This window comes from Myotis myotis, unplaced genomic scaffold (genome assembly GCF_014108235.1).
Source record: "Myotis myotis isolate mMyoMyo1 unplaced genomic scaffold, mMyoMyo1.p scaffold_m19_p_4, whole genome shotgun sequence".
Taxonomy (NCBI): domain Eukaryota; kingdom Metazoa; phylum Chordata; class Mammalia; order Chiroptera; family Vespertilionidae; genus Myotis; species Myotis myotis.
Genome location: NW_023416346.1, coordinates 49,636,094 through 49,662,478, shown reverse-complemented (window position 1 = coordinate 49,662,478; position 26,385 = coordinate 49,636,094). Strand labels below are relative to the sequence as shown.

The 26,385-nt window shown below is 39.2% G+C and overlaps 1 protein-coding gene across 1 annotated transcript; it reads right to left on the bottom strand.

Moving 5' to 3' along the window:
- Window positions 1–781: 781 nt before the first annotated feature.
- On the bottom strand, window positions 782–25,167 carry CAPN6 (calpain 6). The gene is made up of 13 exons (XM_036306012.1): window positions 25,041–25,167; window positions 18,802–18,981; window positions 9,918–10,049; window positions 8,406–8,614; window positions 7,712–7,904; window positions 6,972–7,165; window positions 6,640–6,717; window positions 6,348–6,534; window positions 4,348–4,470; window positions 3,962–4,164; window positions 3,310–3,431; window positions 2,818–2,954; window positions 782–2,300 (listed from the first exon to the last, which is right to left on the bottom strand). The coding sequence occupies exons 2-13, from the start codon at window positions 18,964–18,966 to the stop codon at window positions 2,118–2,120; spliced, it is 1,926 nt and encodes a 641-aa protein (XP_036161905.1). The 5' UTR covers window positions 18,967–18,981; window positions 25,041–25,167; the 3' UTR covers window positions 782–2,117.
- Between the last annotated feature and the right edge of the window lie 1,218 nt (window positions 25,168–26,385).

Below are 26,385 nucleotides of genomic sequence, written 5' to 3'. Positions count from 1 at the left end.
GTATTAAAGATGTCATCTCTAGGCTAGTGTTGAAGGGACAGGGAATGATGGCTGTGCTTGAAGACTGTTCTACTGAGTTTAGAGACCTCTCCCCTGCCTGTACATTCTTTCCTGTCAGGAAGCAGTGCTCAAGAAAAAGGAGAAGAGCTTCTCCCATAGCCTATTCTAAGATGGGCAAATGGCAAATTGAGTGTGGAAGCAAGTGAGTGAAGTATTCACATTTATTCAGCTCTAAGGGAGGTACTGAAAGGGAGAGGTTGTTATTTTTCCCTGTTGAGAGGTCTGCCCTTGAAAAATTTGGCACAGTGTCTTTGACCTTGAATCCAATCCCAGAGGAGTTTCAAAATCATGTAACCCTAAATACTACCCAAATATTCCTTAAAATGGAATAGAAGAGCGCCCTTTTCCATTTTCCCACCTCCCCCTATCCCAACCTGGATGGAGTACTGTACCATCAGAATACAGCCAATGCCTCTGCATCCATCAGAATTGTACCTTGGCTCAGGTTGCAAGAAGTACCCCCACCCCATCCCACCCGACCTCCAGTGGCTCCAAAACAATCCTCAACAGATGGCCACTCTTGCCATCTCTCCTTTGCCATCAAATCAAGTCAAACTGGTCACTTTATTGAATTTGAACTTTATTGTGGTTTGGATTATGTAAAACAGTGTAGTGAAGGCACTTCAGAAGTAACACAGGCTGAAAAATATGATAGAAAATGAGCAAGCTAAAAAAAACTCTACAAAATATTTTTTAAATGAATACGTGCTGGACTACACTAGGTACTACATCTATGTGGGTTTTTTTTTTTTAACATTGCAGAAGCATTGAAATATTGTTGGAGGTGGGGATTTGGGGGTTTAGGAAAGGCTTCATGGAGGAGGTGGCATTTATGCTGGGCCTTAAAGGAGGGGTAGAATGTTGATAGATGAGATGGAGGGAAGAACATTTTGGAATGACTGTCTCTAGAGAAAATTCTGTAGAAGTACTGAAAAAATGAGGGCAAACAAACACCCTCAGGGAGTGAAGCTTCCCAACTGAGAAAAATGCTTGAGGGGCCTGGGTTGTAACCAAAGCCTCAAGGCTTCAGATGGGATCTTCAGTACCAATGATATTAGGAGGCACAGGACAATGGGCTTGTTTGTAAACCTAGCAGCAGCAGGAGGTTTCACATTGCAGTCAGGGGCCCAAAACTGGCTGTACTATGCCTGGATGAATTTTCTTATCTTTTCAGGGTGTGTGGTACTTATACATTCTTCCTCTTGCCCACTGACGGCCTGAATGGTAGTTCGTGCGCGCCCAAATGCGCGTGTGTGAGTGTAGGTGTGTGTGTGGATGGGTGGGGGACAGAGGCTTTGTCTCCCACTGCAGCTTCTTCCGTTTTCCCTCTTGTGGCACACAGCTGGCTTCCACTGAGCTGGAGCTCAGGCCCTTCCCACTATCTAGGCCTCACTGAACTCGAGCTCTTGATTAAGCACCAAGGAAGCTTCCTCAACATGAAAGTAAAACCTACTATGGGAGGTGACTTAGGTTAATGCAGGACTACACTTTCCAGAGGTGATGATGATGGTGTAGTGATACTGGTGGTGGTGATGGTGGGAGTGTCGGTGGTGGTGATGGTGGTGTAAGGGCTGGGGACTTATAAGCAGGCTCTGGCTGTGGAATACAATGCTGCAGGGTTGTTTATAGTGTTCAGTAAGGAGCAGGGATGTCAGGCTAGACCAGCTTGGCCTCGATCACCGCTCCTCCTTCCTCAACATGCTCTACAAAGGAGATATATTGGACACCTGAAAGCAGCAAAGACATCTGTAGGCTATCCAAACTGTTGTTGTCCTGCTTGAATCTCACCCCCGGAAGCTCCAGAGATATTTCTTGGCAAACATCCATATGATCTCTGGATAATACTGTCACCTCCCCCTGTCCAGCTGCTGGAGGTATATAGGTTATGTAGCTACTGATGCTACTTGGATCGGGAGGTATGGGGAACTTATCAGAAGAAAGGAAAAGTTAATTACTATTAATTTCTTTTTTTAAAGATTATGAATCTGAGATAAGATCTGGCATCTGACAGAAAATAAAAGGGTGGAAAGCTGTCAGGTTTTTCTGGAGCTGGAGATTTAGAGCTCAGTAAGATCATCGCTGGAAATAACCTTAAGGCTGAGGTGGCCTTGCTTGATTTTCGCAGTTGGACCACCCTTCTTACGAAGGTACAGAGACTTCAGATCACGGCAGTCACTGGGGTCAGCATCCAGAGTAACCTGCCCCAAGAATTGATCACAGAATTTTCGGCTGTTCCAGACCTGGAGAGACAAGTTGAGTGAAGGTGAGTAACCCTCTGTGAGATTGGACTTTTCCCAGTGGCATCTAGAACCTAATGCTAAGTTTAGAAAGGTTTGTTTAAAACTAAAATAATTCTCTCCTGATACCTCATTGGCTGAGGGGGAGATACCTGTAACAGTGATGCAAAGCCTTTAAGTCAGAAGAACAACCAAACTGTAGTGGTCTTTCCTGACATGGCAGGATCAGGATAATCTGAACAGGTGTATGCTTTCTCTCATGGGTTTTTACAGTACCTGAGAGCATGAGGGCTTCTTCCCATAATGAAATAAATGGAAAAGAGGCTATTTAAGATAAAGATTAATAAGGAAGTCAGTGTCTATTTCTGGTGGGGAGTGCCTTTCAGTACAAAACAAACAAACAAACAAAAACCCAGGTTAACCCTTGCTCTGTATTCTAGACATATGTGAGGCACTTGGGATAGTCTAGTGTGCAATACTAAATATGAGCCACCCTGGGGGTCCCTATTCACATTCTCACCTGTACTATAATAGGAATGTCAGTGGTCCTTCTGTAGAAAATGGCCTGTGTGTCAAAAATGGCATGAACAGTATTCTTTTGGACAGGAGAACGGACTTCATCCTTTCCACACTTGATGACCAAATATGGGTTCACAGCTGGAACAAAGTTACATTTGTTATTAAGACAATGATTAAATTTCTCTCCAGATAGTCAAGACACTATATCACTAAGTCCATTTTGGGACACTGAGCATAACACTGGGGTACCAGAACAACCCAGCACTTTTGTTCCTGGTTCCTTTTTTCCATACACTTTATAAAGGAATATAAAATAAATATTATCTAGGCCTTTCCCATAGTTTACATTCCATTTTGCCATGGCTGAAAACCATCCTGACTTGTCTAGACTGAAAATACAATTGGAGAGAATCATTTGTGACCATCTTTTCTAACCACACATGCAAAAATTGAAACTAAATTTTGTTTTCCCAGACACCTTTGCAGATCTTACTTTCATTGGCATATTTCTTCTCCAGGCCCTCAGCACTGTGGACAGTGATCTGGGTAACTACCTTCGGGTAGCCACGAGCCAAATTCCAGCAAGACATCTTGGGCATGTCCAGAGTCAGTTCCCTGAAACATGAAAGAGAAGACACATTATTGATGTTGAATGTCCTTTTTTGATGAGGAGATAGTCTTGCCAAAGCAGACATTGTTGCTAAAAAACATGAACTACTGAGTGACCTAGCTCATTTTTCCTTAGACATGGCTTATATTTTATGACTGTTTTCCTGTCCCCTTATTTTAAGGACCAGCAGATAAAGATCAAAGAAGTCAGAGTTGGGGTGAAAAGGTAGCTTTGGTGACCCAGCACTAGAACATAATAGAGGAACAGTGAGGAGGGCCAGCTGTCTAAGAGAAGAGAGAGTCAGCCAGAGAACAGAAGATAAAATATAAGTGGAAAATGTTAGGCTATAGGCCTGTTCCCCTTAAATAGCTGGTCAGAGATTTCAAGTTCAGATCCCCCACTGGGGAATTTATCATAACCCCACTTTAAAATATATTTCTACCACCATCATTTCAGTTAAATATAATTTGAACAAGTTGTTCTTTTGGAGGCAAAGCAGAGAATTAGAGTTCACAGGGCTGGCCAAGGAAACAACCTGAGCTGGACAGGCACTTCAGAGAAGATTCTCAGGAGAAACTCGCTGGTGCGGCCATGCTGAAACATGGTCGGGACAAGCACGTAGTTGCCTTTCTTCAGGTACTTGCTCAGAAACACGGTGCGGGTGTCAATATAGGTGGAAGTCCCAGCGCGCTCCTGGATGTAGAGGTGGTGAAGGCGAAATTTGCGGTTCATCTCCACCTGGAAATAAAATTGAATGAAATGCTCCATTCCACTCAAGTCATAGCTTTGTGTTGGAAGATCCTAGGACTAGGTCCTCTGCTTCCTTTATCCCTGGACATTTCTTAATTCCCCTAACTCCAAGCCATCCTAATTTTTATTCCCTTAGTCATCATTCTCTCTTCTCCAAGTGCACATTCCTACCTTGAAGAGCTCAAAGCCAATGATGTAATTGTCAGGTCTTCCCATGCGGCGGTATGTACGCATATCCTTCTGCTGCAGTGACATGATGACCTTGTGCCCATCCTCAGGCACAGTGAAGATGTACTAAGGGAAAGAGTCCACCAAGGAGCTTAGTTAGCATTTCCATTTCAGATAAGCCAGCTCAAATTTCAGGGAAGAAAACTCTGCTTTGGAAAGCAGAGACTTGAGTTATTCTCTAGGCTTTGCCACTGACCACACAAAGAGGCCTTGGATAATCCAGTGACTTGATAAGTGTAGATAATAATACTTGTTCTTCCCAATGGCATTCAGCATGTATTGTGAGAGATAACTTCATGCCTATCCATTTGATGCCAAAGGTATTATGCTTTGTTTTAATAATTTCTTGGTAAGATCTTGGGTGTTTTTGTTTTTATTATTGTCCTCTTATTAGTAAAAGCTGTATACAGGAAAATTTCAGACTATATAAAAACAAATTATTCTGGTTTAACTTAAACTAACTGTGCAGCATCCCCCTAGCCAGTGGTCAGCAAACTCATTAGTCAACAGAGCCAAATATCAACAGTATAATGATTGAAAATTCTTTTGAGAGCCAAATTTTTTAAACTTAATCTATATAGGTAGGTACATTGTTATTAACTTAATTAGGGTACTCCTAAAGTTTAGGAAGAGCCACACTCAAGGGGCCAAAGAGCCGCATGTGGCTTGCGAGCCGCAGTTTACCGACCACGGCTCCTAGGCTAACCTCCTATTGCCAGGCAGATGTGTGGCTCCTGGAAGGGCTGGATCAACTTCCTTGAGAATTAATGTTTTGATACGACTGTTTTAGAAAGCTACAGGCCTGTGCCAAAGACTTTTCAAACATCATATGGGAAATCATGGTGCCAATGGGAAGTAAAACTAAAAGGCATCAGATCTCTCTTGCTCTCTCTCTCTCTCTTTCTCTCTCTATCTATCTCTCTCTCTTCCTCTTTTTCTTTTTGTCTCTCTCCCCTCCCTTCCTCCTTCTCTACCCCCCTTTAGCAAAAAACAGGAAACATATGCAGAACCATAGGCTTTCAAGGCCACCAAAGGCCAATCTTGTACAGACACTTAACAGTAAGTCAAAAGGGTAATTTCTTCAGCTTGGTTTATGTGCTTGATACTTAAAACATTTCCAGATTGCAAACAGAGGTGTAGGGAGGGAGTAATAGAAGCTTTCTTTTCTTTAGGGACAATAAAAATGGAAGGGATGGAGAAAAGTATGAGTCAAGTAAATTAGGCCATCAACCTTAATGCCTATCAATGAGGTCAATGCAAAGAAAATACACACCCATGTAAGGCTGCAGTACATTCAGAAATCTTATCTCCTGTGACTTAGCTCATCAGCACATTTGGGGATAAAACCATCCAGGTTACTATAGATTCAAGCTTTGGATGTTTGGATGTTTTGCTTTGGGGTATTCCTAGGCTTGAACACTAATATATCACCTGGACTAGCATTGTAATGAGGGATAGATGACAGGATAGGCATTCAAATCCTGGGGGAAATGACCTGGTTCTAGAGACATAATGATGAAGTTCAAAAGAATAACCTTTATGACAAAGAGAACATGTATAGTTAAATGTGCAAAAAAGAGAACAATTGGGCAGAAAAGAAATGAAAATTAATTGAGAAAGTGTCTGGGAGAAGATCCTTTCTATCCAGTATGGGAACATCAGAAGGAAGTGCGGGTGTCAAAGAACCATACTAAGCAATATGGCCAGGAGAGAGGTAGCTAGAGGAGAGGGCTCAGACTTGATAATGTTTCTAAGGTATATCTCTCCAGAGACACAGTTTGCCATTTTTACCAGCATCTGGGCCAATCTCTAGGCATCTTGGTTGATGAATATTACACAATACCTGCAAATGGAAGAATTTATGTCAAAGGAATACTCCAAGGTGGGCCTGGGTTCTTATTGCCTTGATAACTTGGAGGCAAGGAAAAACAGTTGATTCAAACCTGAGGATTCTGCAAGAAGGTATCACGGTTGTTATAGCAGCCTCCTGAACGGTTCATCAGGGGATCATCATCCACAGTCCAGCATCCCACCACTGATTCCAGCTCCTTGTGGCCAAAGATGGGGTTGTTCACATTGCGGCAGACATGCAGTTCATGAAAGTTGCGGCAAAAGTCCTCCAGGCTCATCCTGAATAGAAAGAGTACAGGAAAAAAATAAGATGGTACTTAATACCTACCCCTTTAGTTCCATGTAGAAGCCACAATTCCCTTAGCACAGAAAATCTCTCCTCACCAAAACTCTCCATCATCAGACATAACAAGCTCCAGGTTCTTTCGATCTGCTGCAGTCAGTTGCTGCCACTCTTCAGAACTAAAAGCAAATAATCAAAAAAAGGACAATCCGTTATGTTTGCCATTGAATAGCTACAGTAAGCAGTATGCCAAAGAAACAGAATGCATGAAGATTAGGCCTGCTTTATCTCACCTCTGGCTAGGTCAGAGACCCCAAAATTAAGAAGGGCTGGCAGATGTCACTGAGCATTGACAGCCCACTAGCAGTTTGAAGGAATGGGTTTGGGAGAACTATAAGGCTTTCAAGATGTAGCAAAGTGGAATGGCACTCACATTTCACTCCAGGGGCCGCTCCATTCCTGTCTTCCCAAGGGGTTCCTCAGGCGAATCATATACAGTTTCTCAGTACTGAAGACTTCCACAAGTCTCTCTCCAAGACGGATCTTCCGTATATCAGTCATTGTGTAGGTATGGCCCTTCAGTAGACCCCAATCAGTTTCAACTTCTTGTTCTTCCTGACTGGGAGACTGACAGCAAAGAAAGATACATAAGAGCATAATAATTGGGAGACGCAAGGCCTGGTTCCTCCTCTTCCTTGATTGGTTTACCGCAGTATGATTGAAGCTAGTTCTCCCTATGCAGATAGAAATTTGATCCAGACACCTAACTTGACACAAAGTAAGTGAAGGAAATAAATAAAGAATTTAATATAACAATCACTTAAATAATTCTAACTTAAACTATCCACAGTACTGCACTAATATGAACAACATTAAAATTTGGTGCAGTTGGCTTACTCCTTGAGCAAAAAACCTATAACCTCAACATCCAGGAACAGAGACAGAAGGCATAATTTAGCAGAGGCTATTTACATCAGCTTGAATGCCGCATTGCCCCTCAGAAGGACAACAGGATAAAAAGTTAAAGCCATCAATGTGTATTGATTGTTAGCTTTCTGAGTCCCATAATGGCTTTTCATGAATCTCTGCAGTAAGGGTGATATTCCCTACTAAATTTTGTAGTCTCCTATGTCAGAAATGGGCAAAGAGTAGTTGTTTTTGGTGGATACAAACCTCAATGGAGCAACAGATCAGACCTCCTTTGGTAAATGTTTTGTACAATTCTTTGAACAGCTTGTACTTCTCCTCAACGAGCTCAGTGTATCTTCCCTTCTGCATGTCAACAGTTTCGGCCAATGTGCCAGTGAAGTCCACTATGATATCAGTGGTGGTCAAACCATCAAGGGCTTCATAACAGCCAAGAAGCCTGGGAACAAATATGCAAGGTTATCTTTGTAAAGCTATTTTTCCAAGTTAAGGACATATTGTCCCAAGAATTAGAACAGTCTCTTCCCAGCTAACTTTTACCATCTGGCTTTTCTCTAGGTATGGCATGAAAGTTATTTTGAGATTATAGTCAGAGATTTCTAGGCTTAGGCTATGTTTTTCAAGGACAGTCCATGAAGAAACTTCTTTCTAAGGGTAAATACTAGACAAGGAGAAAACTGAAGGCTAATGCCATATTACTTGCTGATTAGCAGCAGGAAGGGACATCTAGGAGCAGGTAGCGGGGTAATAGAAACAAGAACATCTGATTGCTCTCTAAGCTAGGATTTCTTAGGGCCAATCCAAGACCCAAAACAATGTCTTGGATTTGACTCAGATCTTACCCAATTTAAGTTAAGGGACTTGGGCTGGGAGAGAATGAATTCCCAAGGGAATATGTGACCTTACTTTTCTCATGTGTTCATCAACACCTACTACTTACTTTGCATAAGCTTTTTCCAATAGAGCATTCCAAAACTCATTCATGGAGGTGGAGAAGGAGAAAACCAGATCTCCATTGATGGTGGGCAGCAAGTCATCAATCACCACCTCAGTCCATTCTCCAAAATGCCAGAAACGGAAGCGAAATATCCCAGCATATTTATCTACTTTTCGAGGGTCCCATTCCTGTTCCTTATGGTTGGGAATTGTCTGGAAATATAAGAACATTCAATAAACTCTTATTCACCAGACTATATCCAAATATTGAAATTAAATTTGACTTCCAACAAATTCATGTGGCAACAGGAAGTACACTAAATACTACATCTGGTTTATATCTAGATTGGGAAGTCTAGGTAGGGCATATTTTTCTACAACTGTTGCTTTCCTGGTTCAGTTTTGCTGAGGATAATATTAACATGTCTGTCCTGAATACACAGAGGGTGACTGGGGACAGCCAGTTAGGGGTTAAATTATTTCCCACAAATAATCTACAAATTTGATCATAAAAAAATGTCTATACAGACATATCCATAGTTGCATGTTTAGTCAAATAAACAAGGCATTTTTAAAATTAAATTCAAGCAAAATACAAGGTCTCCTGTGGTTTCATTTTTTTTAAAAGTCCATCCTAGAGTTTTCATGTAGATTCTATAGAATATAGATTCCATCCACAACTTGAGTAAAATCACATTTAGAAAATTCTCCATTTCTATACAATTACACATTAGTCTACTAAAATTATTTTTCTAAAGAAAATGCTCTAATTTGTCCCAAATTCAGTCAACGCTTCATTGCCCTGAATTCTAACTAAATGCCAAAGAAATGTTTTACTCTTCTTTTTTTAAAAACATATTTTTATTGACTTCAGAGAAGAAGGGAGAAGAGAGAGAGAGAGAGAGAGAGAGAGAGAGAGAGAGAGAGAGAGAGAGAGGAACATCAATGATGAGAGTCATCCATCAGCTGCCTCCTGCATGCCCCCTACTGGGGATCTAGTCCACAACCCCAGCATGTGCCCTTGACTGAAATCAAACCTGGTAACCTTCAGTCTGCAGGATGACACTCTATCCACTGAGTCAAACCAGCTAGGACAGAAATGTTTTAGTCTTAATAATTTATGATAACTTTTTCAAAGATCTATTTCCGTCTTTATCACATTTTGGTTATTCCTGGCCCTCCTAGCTTTATACCCCAGTTGGTACAGAGAATACAAGTATGCAGAGATATGGGTCAAAATACTGCAAGTGAAAAAGATCAACAAATACGTGTGAAAAATCATATAGACTAAAATCTTAATGGTAGAAAATGGGGGTGTATATGGATGTTTACTGTAAAATTCTTTCAGTTTCCTGTATTTGTGGAAAATCTCATAATAAAATAGAAAAAAAATACCTAGTTATTACTCTGATTTTAAGAATTAGACAATCTAGAAATTACAAGTTGACTTTTACTGAAATTATTAAAGAAGACAAGAAGGTGGAAACTGAGTAAGGTACCATAGAAGGAGCAATACCTTTGTCCAGTGAGACTCCTGGACAGCCAAACAGGAAAATGCAGAGACCATTGGCTTGTGCCCCAGTCTCCCTTGGATCAGCTGGTGGTTACTGATGTTGCCCACAATCAGACGGGGGTCATCACAGATGTCCTGTGGATATAACAATTGGTTCTTAGAGTCTGGAAAGTCTTTCCAAAGAGCCAAAATGAGCTGAGCTAGGAAGGATAGAAGAGGTGGGGTTGAAAGATGACTTAGACAGGTGAAACTTACACAGGTGAAACAAAGGGAAATTTGGGGGCTGTGGACAAAAACACAAAGCAGTAAAAACAACAACAACAAAAAACCTACAAAGCAGTAGATCATCTAGACACAGAAAAAGGGTAATGAGAGGAAGTGGCAAGAGAAGTGGAAGGAGAGAATACAATGAAACAGGATGAGATGTACTGGTCTGGGCTCTCAGACATTGCTATCACTGGAGTTTGGAAGAGTTTTCAGCTCAGCAGTGAGCTTTTAAAGAGGAGAACTAAGGTTTAGCTCATTATATTCTGATCCTATTTGTCAGGAAGAGAGTTTCTGAAGCAATTGTGCTTAGAAAGTTGATTAAATTTGTTCCACATTTTTGGATAAATATAGATGGCAGCAACACTAATAGATCAGTCACAGGAGCATTTCAACATACACTCTATTATCACAATGGCTATTATGAGGGAACCTGGATAGAGTGGGAGCAACATTTGGGAGGGGTTCGTGTGTGTGTGTGTCTTCCCCAACATATCATCAGCAGTGCCATTCCCACTGTGAGTAGAAAAACGAGACCCAAATAACACAATTACAACAAAATGTAATGAAGACAGAGTTGAGGCATTTTCAAAGTATAATCACTGTCTAAAGGAAAGACCCCAAAGTTTCCCTGGTGAGTAGATTGAATTGGAATGGGAATGCTCATGTTGAAGCCTTAGGAACCATTAGAGTTAGGCAGTTGGGCAAGGGAGGGATATGGAAACATCATGGGTAGAAAGACAAGCATGGACAAAGGTATAGCTGCATATGTGACACCATATAATTGAAGACATGCTTGTGTGATTCAGAGGATCAGCACTTGCATAGTTAAAAAGCAGAAAATACCAGTGAAGTCTTGAGAAGATGAAGAAAGCTTCCTAGAGGAGGCCATTCTCCAGTACCTTGACATTCTGCTTACCCAGCAAAAACAAATCCAAGTCTCAAATGGAAAGAAATCTAGACATATATTCATTTAAAATGATTAAAGAGAGACAGCTATATTTTTCTGATTCTCAAACCTCTTTTTTAATGGACATAATTTTCCTTGATGAAGAGTCTGGTCTACAGAATGAAACATTCCATCTATTCTTTAAAAGCCAAAATAACTCTGGAAAGGAATAAGCATTCTGGGCAAGGACAAGTCCAAACTGAAGATTAATTGGGTGTCCCTCTGCCAAAAGGAGAAGGTTAGGTGGGTTGTCAGCTTTGGATTTTCATTTTCTGTGTGTGGTTTTTAATGCATGTCCGGTGTCTCATCATTACTTTTGTGTCTTAGGAAAGACTTCTACCATACTATTTTTTTGTGGGATGGGAGATGCCTGTTTTTTCACTTAATGAACATAAAATGGGTGTGTTGGATGAACTATATCCTGATATTTTTTCTCTTATTGTTTCTTTGCCCTTTCTAAGTTGGAACTAAACAGAGTTTTTTCTTTCTGGATCAGGTGTTAGCATTTTATTTTGCACAAGATGTAAAGTTATACAATGATTTCTCAGACTTAAATGATGCATACAATAGTTTCTTAGCATGGAAAAACAGTACAGTAAACATTGATATGTGAAAAGTATCTTTTAGATCATTAACATATTTTATTTTCTAGTTTTATTAGTAATTGGACTTACATTACAGTGTCTTCAATTTATACAAGGCTTTCATTTCACACTAGAGATCTAGGCTCAGCCAACATTTTTGGCATGTCAACTTCTATTCAATACCTAAAAGGTCACATAAATGAGCAAAAAGACATGTAAATAGAAGTTAAATTGAGGACCTAGGTAATATATATTACCAGTCCTGATATATATGCATATATAAGTGTCTCTCTCTCTCTCTCTCTCTCTCTCTCTCTCTCTCTCTCTATATATATATATATATATATATATATATACAAACATATACATATATATACACACATACATATACATATGTATGCATATATGTATATATGTGTATATATATATACACACATATATATATATATACACATATATGGTGTGTGTGTGTGTGTATAAAGCTAAATATATTCATGGCAGAATATATATTTGGGCAAAAGCCCACCTTACTTTCCATTTCCCCTTGTAAACTGGCCCATGACCCAGGTTTACTTCACCACTTTTCATATATGAAGGATGGCTATTTAACAGTGGGTTTTAAAATATGATAAGTTAGAAGTCTATAGATTTACAAAGTTGGAAGAAAATTTAGGGACTATTTAGTCAACCTGTTTATTATATGAATGAGGAATCAAGCTCAGAGAAGGGCAGTTACGTACCCCTTCAATCATCCAGCTAGTAACTAGACCTAGGATTGAAGTTTTAAGTTCTTAAAACCATATACAGTTAGAGAAATAACCCAAGACATTAATTGGTACATCCTTTACATCCTTTTGCCTTTAGGTTTATCAATGGGCACCACATAAAGGATAATGTTGTGTAGCTTTTCAAGGGACAGAACTGCAACTACCTCTTTCAGTTATCAATCCCTTTTTTACACTTCTTTTCTTATCACAAACAAAAGCTCTCAATTGTTCTGAAACACTTGCTTAAATTATATCTCAACTTTTGGGTACAGGCTAAACCTCATTAAGAAGATTTAATCTCCTCTATTTAATACACTAAATGTGAATCAATCTATTCTGTATGCCAGCATTACAATGTAAAACATGGGAGCAGATCATTACTAAGCCATATTTTCTACCTCTTTAAGGAAGTAAAAAACTAGAAAGCAACTAAGGAGGTAGAAAGGGTAAAGGGTAATGAGCCAATGCAAATCTAAAAGTAGTAGGGAGTGGAGTTGTGGGAGAGGTGACAGCTCACATAGTCACATATTTGGGTGGCTTGAAAGGGAGGGAAGATTGCTGAGCTCCTAATGGCTCCCAGCTGTGTTGGCATAGTTAACATGATCCTTGAACTGGGCTTTTTGTCAAGGCAAAATAATTTCTTATGGGGAAAATACACATAAATAGGAAGTCAAGAACTAAAAGTAAAGCCAGGAATGGTTCCTTCGTATACCCATGCCTGAGCCAAAGCCTTCCAAAAAAAAGCAGCTTCTCTGGAAATATCTTCTCTTAGCTGAGCATTGAGAGACCCTCCCATTTGTCCTCACATAATCTCCCTTGCCAGGTACCTCTGGGAGGGGTAGAGAGGTGTGCAATTAAAATTCTTGGAGCCCTGCACTCTATGTGGCTCTCTTTGCACCTACCACATCCACATCTCTAGAATTTTTCTTAACACAGGTACAATTTGAAGACAATAAACATTGATTAAAATAAATGCCTACCTAGAAAACCAGCAACCAGAAGAACAGAGACACTTTAAAAAGTGGAGACACATTAAAACCAATACTAGGGTGATGTGGCATGGTAAATACAAGTGAGGGCCAGCCCTGCAATAGGTATATTATGACTAAATCTGGGGCTTTAAGTAGTCCCAGAAGGTTCAGGGCTGCCATTCAGGGACCTGTGGGCTTTGTGAGCTAGTCCAAGGTGCCATTATATTAGTCTTAGAATACTGAACCATCTACAGACAGGACGTTGATAAATGAAGCTAGGTGCAAGAACCATTGTTGAACCAGTCTCTCAAGAAGTCCATTTTAGCTGTGGAGGAGTTTTGCTTCTGCATGAAGATATTGTCTTCAGTGAAACATTCCCTTCCTTTCTAACCCCTCCAAGGGAAATTGAATATGGGACCCGGGAATAAGGTCTTAAGCTCAACTTCCACTTCCAATCTAGACAACCAAGTCACAACATAATATTTTTTAAAATCTGAATCATCAAACGTCTGTTAGGAGACTTCATATATAAACCCCAAACTGCTTTATTGGGAAAAGTTTATATATTCATGCAATGGAATACCGTTCAGCAGCAAAAAGGAACAAACTGATACATGCTACAATATAGATGACCCTTGAAAACATTATGCTAAGCAAAAGAAGTCAGCTACTTTTATGATTCCATTTTAAGTGAAATGTTCAGAATAGGCAAATCTAGATAGAAACTAAAAGTAGATTAATGGTTGCTTGTGTTAGGGGTAGAAGGTATTTACTCACTGCAAATGTGCACAAGGGATCTTATTGGGATGATACAATTGTTCTAAAACTGGATTGTGAGGATGTTTGCACAACTCTGTAAATTTACTAAAAAATCAATGCATGTATGCTTAAAATAGGTGAATTTTATGGTATATAAATTGCATTTTGATAAAGCTGTTAAAGTTTTTCTTTTAAGCAGAATTTAAAATAAGTAGGATAGATGGAAAGTATAGATAGGCCTATTCAATTATCTTTAAATGTGTCAACAGTGGAAAATACTCAGGACTACTCAGGTGGTGGGGGTCATGATCTATGAGAAGAAAAATAAATTTATGAACAGTTGAGGCCAAAACTACTGTGCAGAGGAGTTACATTCAGCTGAATGTTGGCAATTTCCATTAGAAAAGGGAGAAGTCTTTCTTCTTTTACCATTCCTTCACATGCAATCTATCACCTAGACCTGTGTCCTCTGTTTCTAATGTCTCCTCTCATCAACCTTTCTCTTCTATTCCTATCTTCTTTATTTTAATCCAGAACCTCACCACCCTCTTCCCATCCAATGTATTGAAATGGCCCCAGTGGAAAGTGTTACCTAGTGGGAGATGTGGTCAAGAGCAATGATAGTGAAAACTGAACTCAAATTTTGTCCAGAAGAGCTCACAGAAGATCTTGTGCAGGTGCACTTGCTTCTCCTACAGCCCGTTATGCAAATTCCCATGAGCTTTGCTCCATTTCAGTTTGAGATTAGATGCATCTTTCTATAAGAGACTATTATAGCTGAGTATAAGTCATCCAGGAAAAAAAAATCAGAGATGGGTAAGAGGGGAGGATGGCTGGAGGAAGCTGGAGAAGAGATTTTCTGTGGGAATGTGGTGAACAAATTTCAGCATAAAAATCTTACCTTCAGTCTTATAATCACACTGTAAGTCAGTAACACTCAGTTTTTAGAATTCACTAAGAATTTATAGGTTGAGGACCCAGGAGTACAGGAAATCCAAGAGTACATGTCTCAGGCAATATATCTGTGTACCCAGTAAACGAGGGCCATGGGACCACTGGAGAAATTAAGGCAAAGTATTTTCCTCTGAAGGGTATGAGCATTGATCAATTGCAAAAACACTCTGGCTATCTAATGTGGCTCCTTAGTACATAGCAAGGAAGCTATAAGTTGGAATAAGAGGAACTCAATCCTGCCCTAAGATGGTGGGGATTGACTTGTGTTACTTGTTTCAATTACCAGTGGTGATTATAGACATGGGGGCCTATGAAGGCAGAAGATTTTCAACATAGGAGAGGAAAGAGAAAATATCAGATTAATCATGCTTCTTCCATTTTAGAGACTTCCAAATAGGCCTGGTTGAGTATGTGGCTATGTGGTATTCCAAGGGACAAGAAGTCTGTAAGCTTCTCTGCAAACCAGGATTTCAACCTTGCCAATGAGGTGGATGAGGCCAACTACCCATCTGGTCTTCCTGAGCCAATTCAGAGAGGCCCACGGCTGTCTCTCAAATTTCCTGATGGGAGGCCAGAGAACTTTGACGTGGTTCTTGACCACAGGCTTGGCCTCAACACTGACTGAAAAGGAAACCAAACCTTTTTGAGGAGACTCAGATGGTGGTCCAGAACCTTAATTTTCCCCTACTTTCCATAAGAGGCCCCCTCTCCAACTACTTCAATCCACAAAAATCTCTCCTTCTTCAGAATCTTACATGATTTATTGTTTATATGCTTGAAAATAGCATTTCTTATATCTGGCATTAATTTATTATTTAACTCTCTGATAACTCACTATCCATCTCTTCAACTAGAATGAAAGTGTATCTTGCACAGAAGCTGGCATAGAATGTTTTTCAAGTGCTTCTCCCTTTGGGCTTAACTAAGACTAAACTCACTATGCTCTCAAAAGGGATAATATGGATCAATTAATGATGTACAGCATCGGGACAGTGAGGAGAACTGATTGGAGAACTGTATATTTTAGCAAAAGAGACATACAATTCTATGTCCCTAAAATGGCAGCTTGGTGAATAATAATGGTTTTGCAGTCAAAATTGGACTCAAATTCTAGCATGTTAACAGTCTGATCCTGGACAAATTTTTATCTTCTCTCTAAGACCCAGTTTTCTCATGCATAAAATGGACATACAGTATCAACTTTTACTTTTTTTTTTCAACTTTTACTTTTTAAACAAGAAAAAAGTTATATCAAAATGATTTTTAAGATACCTACCTTGCTAAGCTATGGAAAATACGGATGAATTGAAAAAATGTATAGGAAACTCTAAACATAGTACCTGGGCCCATAGTAGGCATGCAATAAATGGTGATTCTTTTTATGCCCATCCCCATTTACCCTCTCTTTTTGACATTCCCTCACTCTGGAAGAGGTATTGCTTACCTCACAGGCAAAATGGACTACTGCCACAGTTATTAAGTTTTTTCCTTCCCTGCTAATTCACCTAGGATTCAATCCACAGAATTTGGAATATGAAAGCAAAAGACTTAGCCAAGATGGAGGAAGGATGTGCCAAAAGACTGGCCAGTACAGGAAGCACTGTTGGCTTGGTTCACATCTGAGGAATGGCTTCATGTTGGCTTGCAATTTTGCCTCCCATTGGATTTCCTCCCACCTCCTCCAGGAATCATTCATTCCTTCAATTATCAATCATCAATCATTTTTTTCTTTCTTCTGCATCTTCAACCTCTTCTGTTTTACTATTTACTGCTTAGACTATGAGTCTGTTCTATTTATTAACCCCCAGAAAAAACTTTCCTCCAGCCCCTGCCTCCATTTCAGCTACTTCAGACATACTGATTTCCTTTCTTTTATATCCAGCATCAGAAAAGAATAGTCCCCCTTATTATCGTCATCCATTCATAACAGTGGCATGGTTCGACAATATAGTTCTATTTTCTTCATGCATTTCTGGGGAAAAAATCTTACCTCTCTGCATACTCAATTAATGGCTAGTGAATTCTACTCACGTTTCCCAGATTTTATTGCAGGTGAATGATCTGCAGGAATGTCAAAAACTGGAGGCACATAAAGTCAGGAGAAGTATAATCTTCCTTCTGATGGAGAGACTTCTCCAGCTCTCATACTCTCAATGGCTACCGTACTTTATGGGAAAAAGCTGAGACATGAACCTAGAGGGTATTATGCTCAGTGAAATAAGTCAGTCAGAGAAAAACCAGATACCATATGATTTCACTTATATGTGGAATCCAAATAACAAAATAAATGAACAAACAAAATTGAAACAGACTCATAAATACAGAGAGCAAACTGATGATTGCCAGAAGGGAGAGGTTGGGGGACTTGAAAAGGGTGAAGGGATTAAGAAGTACAAATTGGTAGTTACAAAATAGTCATGAGGGTGTAAAGTAAAGCATAGGAAAGATAGTCAATGAAATTGTGATAACATGTATGGTGCCAGTTGGGTACTGGAAATATCAAGAGGAACACAATGTAAAGTATATAATTGTCTAACCACTAATCTGTACACCTGAAGCCTGTACAAAACAATATTTAATGTAAAATGTAATTGAAAAATAAAAAATAAATAAAAAGAAAGACCTCCTTTGAATCCCATAGAAAACAAGAGCCTTAGCTGATGTATCTTGGCACCACCTGGTGGCAACCTACATAAACTGAAGTAGCTCTTGTAAGAACTACATTTAGGAATTTAAGCTGTGAAAATTGCAAATAAAACGTGATAGCTTGCTCATTAAAGAAGGCAAACCTTAACTTGCTAACTGAGGTGGTTCAATAATAGTGCCCCAAAAGGTATGTGATTAAATAGAATCAGAAAGTCTTCAGGATACTGTGAAGATCCAAGAATTCGTATTTCATAACAGTCCTCTGTGGCTTATATTCCTGGTCACACACTTTGGGAAAGAACCCAGCTAGTATATCTTTCTATACGGTTAACACCCTTTAGATATAGAAAGGTTGTCATTTATTCTCTAGACTCCATCTTCCTGTCATTTTATGCACTGAGCTCCAGCTCCTATAGGGCTAATGAAGGCTTAAAAAGACTTGCTTTAGAGACAACATACAGATGCTCCACAAAGAACCATATTAATAGGTGGTGAAAGAGCTGAAGTCCTACTTGAATCTCACTTTGCTAATTGTGGGAGGATACAGACGATGGTATCCAAACAGCAGCAAAGAAGCCTCCTTCTCCCATTGCAAGCTCCATCTTCTCTATTCTATAGAGTTTTCATTTATACTCAGCAGATAAGGAGATTTTCTTCGCATTGGTCTGAGATTATCATAAAGTTGTTGTGATAGGCAACTTAGTAAAGTGTATAGCTGTTTTCTGAGTCACCATGTTTACTCAAATGAACTTCCAAAGAAAACAACAATGGTATATTTCTTTTTTGCTCTTTTAAAATTACTAAACCTGACAAAATTTGACTGAGGTTCAAGATTCCTCAAGTTATAACCAGAAACACAGATTTTTCAAACTCCCCATAATAAAGTTGTCTTCTAAATTGGTCTACATGCAGTAGACTGTGTGAGTGAAACAGTGGACCAAGTAGTTATAATTAAAATAAAGAGGGAGACAGAAATTGCAAAAAGAAACTTGCCTGGGGACGTTTCCACACCACCTTCCCAGGAAGCAGTCGGTTGTAAAAAAGTGAATCATTCTCAGGCAAAAACGTTGGATCACAGAAAAGTATACCATCTTTGATGCATTCCTGTTTCAGTTCCAGGTACTTCTGGTTTTTGAAGAGCTTCAGAGGAGGACCCATAGTGTCGAACTATGTCTAGAATGAGAAAAAAATTGTTATTAGAGGAAGAAGTCCTCGAGTCTTTTAAAGATTACGTGATTAGACAAATGGTAGTCATCCCAATGATTTATTCCCAAAGGTAGGCACTTCAAGTTTGACTTTAATGGAAAAGTCACCATTTTCAGGCAGAGGGGAGAGTTCAGGCTCTGCAACTAATTAATTTGAGGCTTTGGATAAGGTACCCAAACCATTCTGAGAGTCTCAGTTTCTTAATCAAACAAGGAAATATGGGTCTTAATAATATTATTGGAAAAATAGATAATAAATGTTAACATTGTTAGTTAAATGTGAGTCAATTTAAAGGGCAATCTTCCATTTGACACTGGCCGAAAGGAGTTCAAAGTGAAAAGCAATTTTAAATTTGTGTTTTACTATATTCGGAATAAGTTGGTGTCCTGAAGGGCCACAGACCTTGTGCTTGAGGGGAGAAGCAACCCCTTTCACTTCTAACAAGCCCCTTTACACAGTTCTTTCTCTTTTATTGTTAAAGAGCTTTACATTTTTATTACTGGCCAGAAAGGCTAATACAAGAAACAGAGCTCCAAAGACAAGGAAAGATAGAAAGATTTTATGTGCCTTCTTCTTCAAAGTCTAATGTGCATTATTTGCCCTTGATAAATGGCAGACTCCGAAATTCAACTACACCGATTTGGTGGACTCTGGATTTTTATCCCATAGCAATACACAGTTGCTTTCTTTTCTTAAAAAAAAAAAAAATCTCACATGACTAAATAGAGAATTAATATAGTGGCTCTTTAGGCAATGTGTATTGGAATACCTCACACTCAAATATCTCAAACAACTAGTTTTTATGAGGACAATTTGAAAGGCAAATTTGATTTTAAATAACTTCAGGGTAATAATTGACAATAGGGTTTTCAATACCTTTGCCTGATCACAAAGATAGATTTGCAATGATTTTAATGATCTGCTAATGACATTCAATGGTAGATAAGAGGGGGTTTGGGAAATTTAGATGGCACCAAATATTTAAAAATATATTTTAAGGATAATAATTTTTATATTATATTATCACATGAGGGTTGGAAATAAAAATTATAATGATAGCGTATCTGCTATAAAATGGATGAGGTTTGAAAAAGGGCTAATTATCACTTTAAAAAGTATCTGTGCAGATAACATAGGTCAAAACCCATTTAATAAACTGTCAGTTGCAATTTTATAAAAAGTGTAATATTAATCAGACCACTTTACTATCTTACTTCATGTTATTTCAGCATTATATTGAAATGCCTTATTGGTAAAGAAGTCTCCCTATTTGAGAAACATAAAAAAATTTAATGTTTTTAGCAACCTACAATATATATAAACAAGCTTACCATTTTCCTAAACCCAAAGAATAAGAAGCTGGAAATTACCACAATTTTTCCCTAATCTTATTTGTTAACAATTGTTTTTTGTTTGTTTGTTTGTTTGTTTTTTGTTTTTTTTTTTTCAGATTGAAGGCTACAGGACACTGCAAAATACAAAAAAAAATGCCTTCAGTTATCAGATTTAACTCTGCTTTTATGTTTTAAAATTAAAGCGTATTTCACTGTGTTTGAAGTCATGGATGGTATCAGTAATAATTTTCCATTAAGTAGCATCAGAGCCAATCTGAATGTTTGCTCAGGCTCCTTTGTGGAGCCTGTTACAAATGGACCCCAATTTTTGCATGTGTTCAAACTAACAAACAGTACTGTGCCTCTTGCTTTCCCTGAAAAGTTTTGGTAGGTTGCCAGAGGCTGAGGACTATAAATGGGGGATATTCTGGGGTGATTAGAATATGTAGTTTGCCAGAACTTCCTAGTCCTTAATCATTTTGGATAAATGAGTATTTCCTGTTTTGGGGAAGGTCCTCTGCCCCATCAGTCCCCCTCCTACTCAGTCAAATGGCTATGCAAAGGGGATCATGCTTATAAAAAGAAGGCCTGTCTACAGACTGAAGCAGTATTAATTGCAAAGAAAATCAGGTTCAATTTTAAAAAACCAGTATGATCCCAGTAAGTAAGGAATAGCAGCTATCAGCCTATACTTTGATAGATATCCATTAGAGTACAACTATAGTCCCATGTCCCATTAGACTTGCAGAGTAGAATTGACCCCTGTTCTGACTAGGTATTAGTACAACTATGTTCCATTTTCTGTGACCTTGGTTTCTCTGTGCCTCAATTTTCACGTTGGGAGAATGGGGTTATCTATGCTGCCCTTCTTACACTGTACTTAATGAGATAGGTAATGTAAAAAATATTTTGAAGCCCAGAAGGTGTGGCTCAGTGGTTGAACTTCTACCCCAGAACTGAGAGAGGTCCCCGATTTGATTCCTGGTCTGGACACATGCCCGGGTTTTGGGTTGGATCCCCAGTGGGGGGCATGCAGGAGGCAGCCAACTGATGTTTCTTTGTGATCGATGTTTCCATCTCTATCCCTCTCCCTTCTTCTGTCTCTAAAATCAATAAAAACATTTTTTAAAAGTATTTTGAATAAGTAGAAAGGGCTTCATAAATGCAAGATATACACTGTAAGCTGCCTCATTGCCTGGCACAAAACTGGGCACACAACCATTGTTCAGGAAAGAGTTATTGAATGGATGAATGTCTTATGTAGAAAATTCACATTTATATGCCAAGTTATTGTTTGAAATATACATCTAAGTTCAAGATCTCTTCATGGCAGTTACATTTAGTAGATATTGTATGTACCTTTATTTTGTATCTGCAGAAATGGCAGCTCAGAGAAAGGGCAGCTAGAAACTTGCAAAGTCAACTCAAACCCTGGTCTGTATAACGCCAGATCTACTGTGCAGCTTTCCATCACATCACACTGCTTCTTTAGGTAGCTGCCTTTTTTGAAGAAGGTGTTTGTTTGTTTGTTTGTTTGTTTAGCTCAAATAAGGAAAACCCTCCAAAGCAACCATAATGCCTAACTTTGAAACACTCTGCCTAGAATTTATTGTCATGGTGGATATTAAAAAGGGTTTTATTTCCATAATTTGATGATCATGAGAGAATCAGAACCCTTGACGTTCGAAGGTTCATCAGCTAACCCTCAGAAAACTTTTGAAAACCCAGAAATTTGTAAGTTAGGTTTGTCATAACAACTTGCCCTGTCAGAGAGTAGGAGAGTGAAGGAAGGACTGTTCCTGCTTTGCCATCTTGCTACACCCAACTGTTAAGAAGAGAGAGTCTTTAGGTTAATAACCACATATTAAGGAAGTCAGTAAACAGAATCAAATCTAGGGATTTAAGTTATCAACCCCCAAAAAGCCTCTAGCTAAGCAATAGCTATCAAAGGGAACATGCACATGTGTCCTGAGACAAGTATCATGAATGGTTGGGTGAAACCAAGTGTGGGGTTTTGCACTGAGATAACAGTATTAAGCAATAATACTTAAATTAGGATCCACTGCCTAGAGATAGAAGCAGGAAGAAGTCCATGTGGATCAAGGCAAGTGGAAGGAGTAGATGTAAAGTATAGAAAGTTGAGAATTGGCAGGGGAAGTTGAGGGAGCCCGACACATAGAGCACAAGGCTACAGTTAGGAGAGAAAGCTTTTGTTACCCACTGGATTGGAAAGCTTGAGAAGCTGGGCAAAAATCTTAAGAGGAAAATCATTTGTTCTTGACCAGCAGGTTAGTCTTAGGGTAGAAACCAGATTTTGTTCTAAAAAGTGAAATCTAACTCAGTTTATTAAAGAGGATAATTAACTGATATAGGAACCCAGTTTGTGATTTACAAACTTCTGTTGTGGGAGGGTAAAGGAAGGCATTTTAGGGAGAGAGAGGGAGAAGGGATGGCTCTGGAGTGTTGACCCTTGCTATTTTCTCCCTTTCCCCAGTTTTGCTTTGCGCTATACTTGGGACAAAATCAGAGGTAAAAACAATAAGGTATTTTTGCTGAGCAAACTGAATATTGAAGACCTAACTCTCTCCTGGCACAAAGTAGGGGTCACTTTAGCCACAATCAACAGTTCCTATCCTCACACCTGGGGGTGGTGCATTGAGAGAAATGGTGCATTGATCCAGAATCAAGTCCAAAATACCACCATTTAGTGTAGGTAACAGCTCCCTCAGTTTCTCCACAAGCACAATGAGACTATACATGATGACTGCCCCATACACCTCACGGTGTTATTGGGGAAATCTAATGACATTAAATACATGAAAATACTTTTAAATTGTTAAGGATAAGCAGTGTAAGACAGTAGTATTAAGATTTTTTTTTTTTAGCAATTTCAATCTCTTTTCTGTCCTTAGTGGAAAAGGAGGAGATTTGATCACATGCTTTAAATAAGATACTCATAGACATTTAAAAGACCAGTATAAAATGGCCCCTCCACCATTCAATATCTCCTTTCTTTTCCACCCTTCCTTTTTGGCTGACTTGCCCCACTACCCCTTTTCCCCCTCTTAGATAAATAAACTCATCCTATAAGTCTAATTTTATAGCTTTCTGAGAATATAATCCCAATTTTTATAGAATTATGCTGGAAGAACTCTTAGAAATCACTTAACCCAAGTCCTTGTTTTTATAGGAAGGTGAAAGGACTTGCCTAAGGTTACATAGTTAACGACAGAGCTAGCACTAAAACCAGGACTTCCTGACACTTTTCACCACACTTTAAAAGGGGGCGGGGTAAGCATGCAAACATGAAATTTCAAGACATTGCTTTGGAAAATTCTAATTGTCCTCTTCTTAGAAGAATGCACTTAGGTGTTTTGTTTTTGAATTGCAAACTGTCAGAAAGTGAGATGATTTCAAATCAAGGCTAATCAAAGAAACACTGTTTTGGGGTCACAAAGGGGCTTTTTCTGTTTTTAATTTAGGAACTGAAAACACCCAAGGATGCAAAAAGCCTACTTTTTAACTTATTCCTGACTACACAAGTGTCTTTAGAGTTTCCCTAGACTGCTAATAAAGAATGCTATTCAAATCCAAAGTATTCACACACATGCGCACATGTGCATACACATGTACATGCATGCAAACTGCTAGAGGAATAAAAGAGTTAATTAGCAGGCCCCAAGGAATCTTTAAAAAAAATTCCTTTAGACTATAAAAGGTTCTTAATTTCACAACAAAGATTTTTAAGTGAGACAGCCAAATTTCAAGAAAACATTAGTACAAACCAGGATGCTTTATCCTGAAGTTAGAAGAGACTGTTAGGGTGACAGACTTTGTTTAATTTTCCTATGTGCGTTTCACCAAACTTTAAGCTCCAAATCTTCACATCCAATTTTCAATTGCAATAATTTAATCCTTTCTTGCCCTCCCTCCACCCCCTGCCCGCTCTGGCCAAGTAGTCCCTTTAAGCCCCTAGAACACCAGTGACCATATTGTGGGTGGGTTGAGGTGGGGCAGTGGGAGAGTATAGAACCACAGCTGCAAATTAAAATTTAAACCAAAGCAAGAATTAGAGAAGAACAAAACCTGGCTGGCCAGGGGCTGAAAATAAAATAGCCAAGATCAACCTGTCACCAGGACAGGAGGACTCCTGGCTGTGCAAACAGAACAGCCTCTGCTGCCACTCCCTCCAGTGCAACAGTGCACAGCCTGTGCACCCCACTTCCAGGGCTTAAAGGCCTTTTGTACACAGTGTGGTTCCAAGATTTTGCCTGCATTTCAATAATTTGCCCACAGCTGTGGTTCAGACAAAGCTAGAAGGAAGCTTTGACAATCAGCCTGGGTTCTTCTCACTTGACTAAGGAAGGTTTGTCCTTTCTTACCAGGGATTTCAGGGAACAGAAGACAAAACACACACACACATACATACACAGAGATATCACTAGAAAAATTTCATTGTCAAACAACCAACAACCACAATCATCCTTCCCAAAATAACTAATCAAAAAAATCCATCAGTTTGGAAGTTTCCAAACTGCTATTACACATGAACATTCTATCCAGACAAACCATACAATGATAGCTGTGGATTTTGATTAACTATAAAGTTCAAGTTTCTTTACCTCTTTCTTACACAAAGTTATCCAGCAAATAAAATTCCAGGATAAGTTTGTGAATTCCCTTTCTACTCACCTGAGTTATCCCAGTTGCCGCTGCTGCTGCCTCCGCTGCTGCTGCTGCTGCTGCTGCTGCTGCTGCTGCTGCTGCTGCTCTTGGCCAGGTAACCCCTACAAAGTCTGTTCAGTCAGTGCGGCTGAACAAAGATTCTGGCTTTCTTAACCTGAAAACTATTTGGGCTGTACCAAGCTCTGCTCACAGGGGGAGGTGACTCGCAGAAACTTCAGGAGACTTTGCCCCGCCTAACAGTCAGAAACTGATCCTGAGTCATGAGGAAAATCTGGAAAGCGCCTCTGCCAGATGTGCAGACGGGATGCCCACTCCAGATCCATCCACCAACAAGTTGGAAAACTCAGGAAGCCACATTTGAAATATTTTTTCCCTTCTAAAGAGAAATAGGACTTTCAGGAGGGGTCTGATAGATTTCTGACTTTGTTTTCTCAGGGTTAATAGTGCAGACATAGACATTACTTGAAAGACGACATGGCAAGAAAAATCTTGAAGTGTTGGGAAAGTTCTTGTGGGTTAGTCTGCAGACATGGCCCTTATACACGGATCTATGATAATGATGAGGACTTCAGCATGTGAGTGGGAGTGAAAGAGGAGTTAGTGGGGCACAAGGAAGAAAACATTGCTTTGTGAAGAAATGGGTTACATTTAGCCAAGGACACAGAGAAAGGAGCATTAAGGGGGAGGTGAATGGAGTTTGATGCCCTGGCATTGTAAGAAGCTTACTTAATGTCTAACAATGAGGATGTATAGATTCTGTCTGGCAATGTTGGGTGACAAGGAGAGCAAATAACCATGTTTGCTCTTAAAAGCCAACCAAAAGGTTTCCTCAGGATACTCAGACCCCTGTAAAATACTATGCTGTACCCCAGTCAAGGTCCTGTTTCCTGAGACATTCACTGAGACACAATTCCAGGAACACAATTTGCAAGTTGTTTTGTTTTAGCTCTCACATCTAAAGATCTGACTCAAGATCTAGAAAAACAAAACAAAACACAAACACATAAGAGTTGAAATAATAATAAAAAAAAAAACAAGAAGGCAATGGTTATTGAAGATGCATGTTATACCCAGCATCTGGGTTAAAATAAATATAAGTTAGGTAAGCATAGAATCAGGCAAATAATAGTAGTTCATTCAAGAAACAAAGGAGGGTTTTAAATAAGAGTTTTAATTTTTATGTTTTTCCCAACCAATGTGGTGCTAACCTTTTGATCTGAAATTACTACCGTCTGCACCAAGTCTCTTTTTTTTGGGGGGGGGGATGTAATTAAGAGAGAGAGAGAGAGAGAGAGAGAGAGAGAGAGAGAGAGAGAGAGAGAGAACAAGTGAGCAAGGAGAGGCCTGAGAA

Bases quoted from the DNA above. Each gene is read 5' to 3' on its own strand.
- CAPN6 (XM_036306012.1), bottom strand. From the start codon at position 18,966: ATGGGTCCTCCTCTGAAGCTCTTCAAAAACCAGAAGTACCTGGAACTG. The intron at 4,165-4,347 runs GTAGGAATGTGC...TTTTATTTCCAG, and splicing joins TTGGCTTTGAGCTCTTCAAG to GTGGAGATGAACCGCAAATT. The intron at 3,432-3,961 runs GTTGTTTCCTTG...TTCATGTTTCAG, and splicing joins GAAGTGCCTGTCCAGCTCAG to GGAACTGACTCTGGACATGC.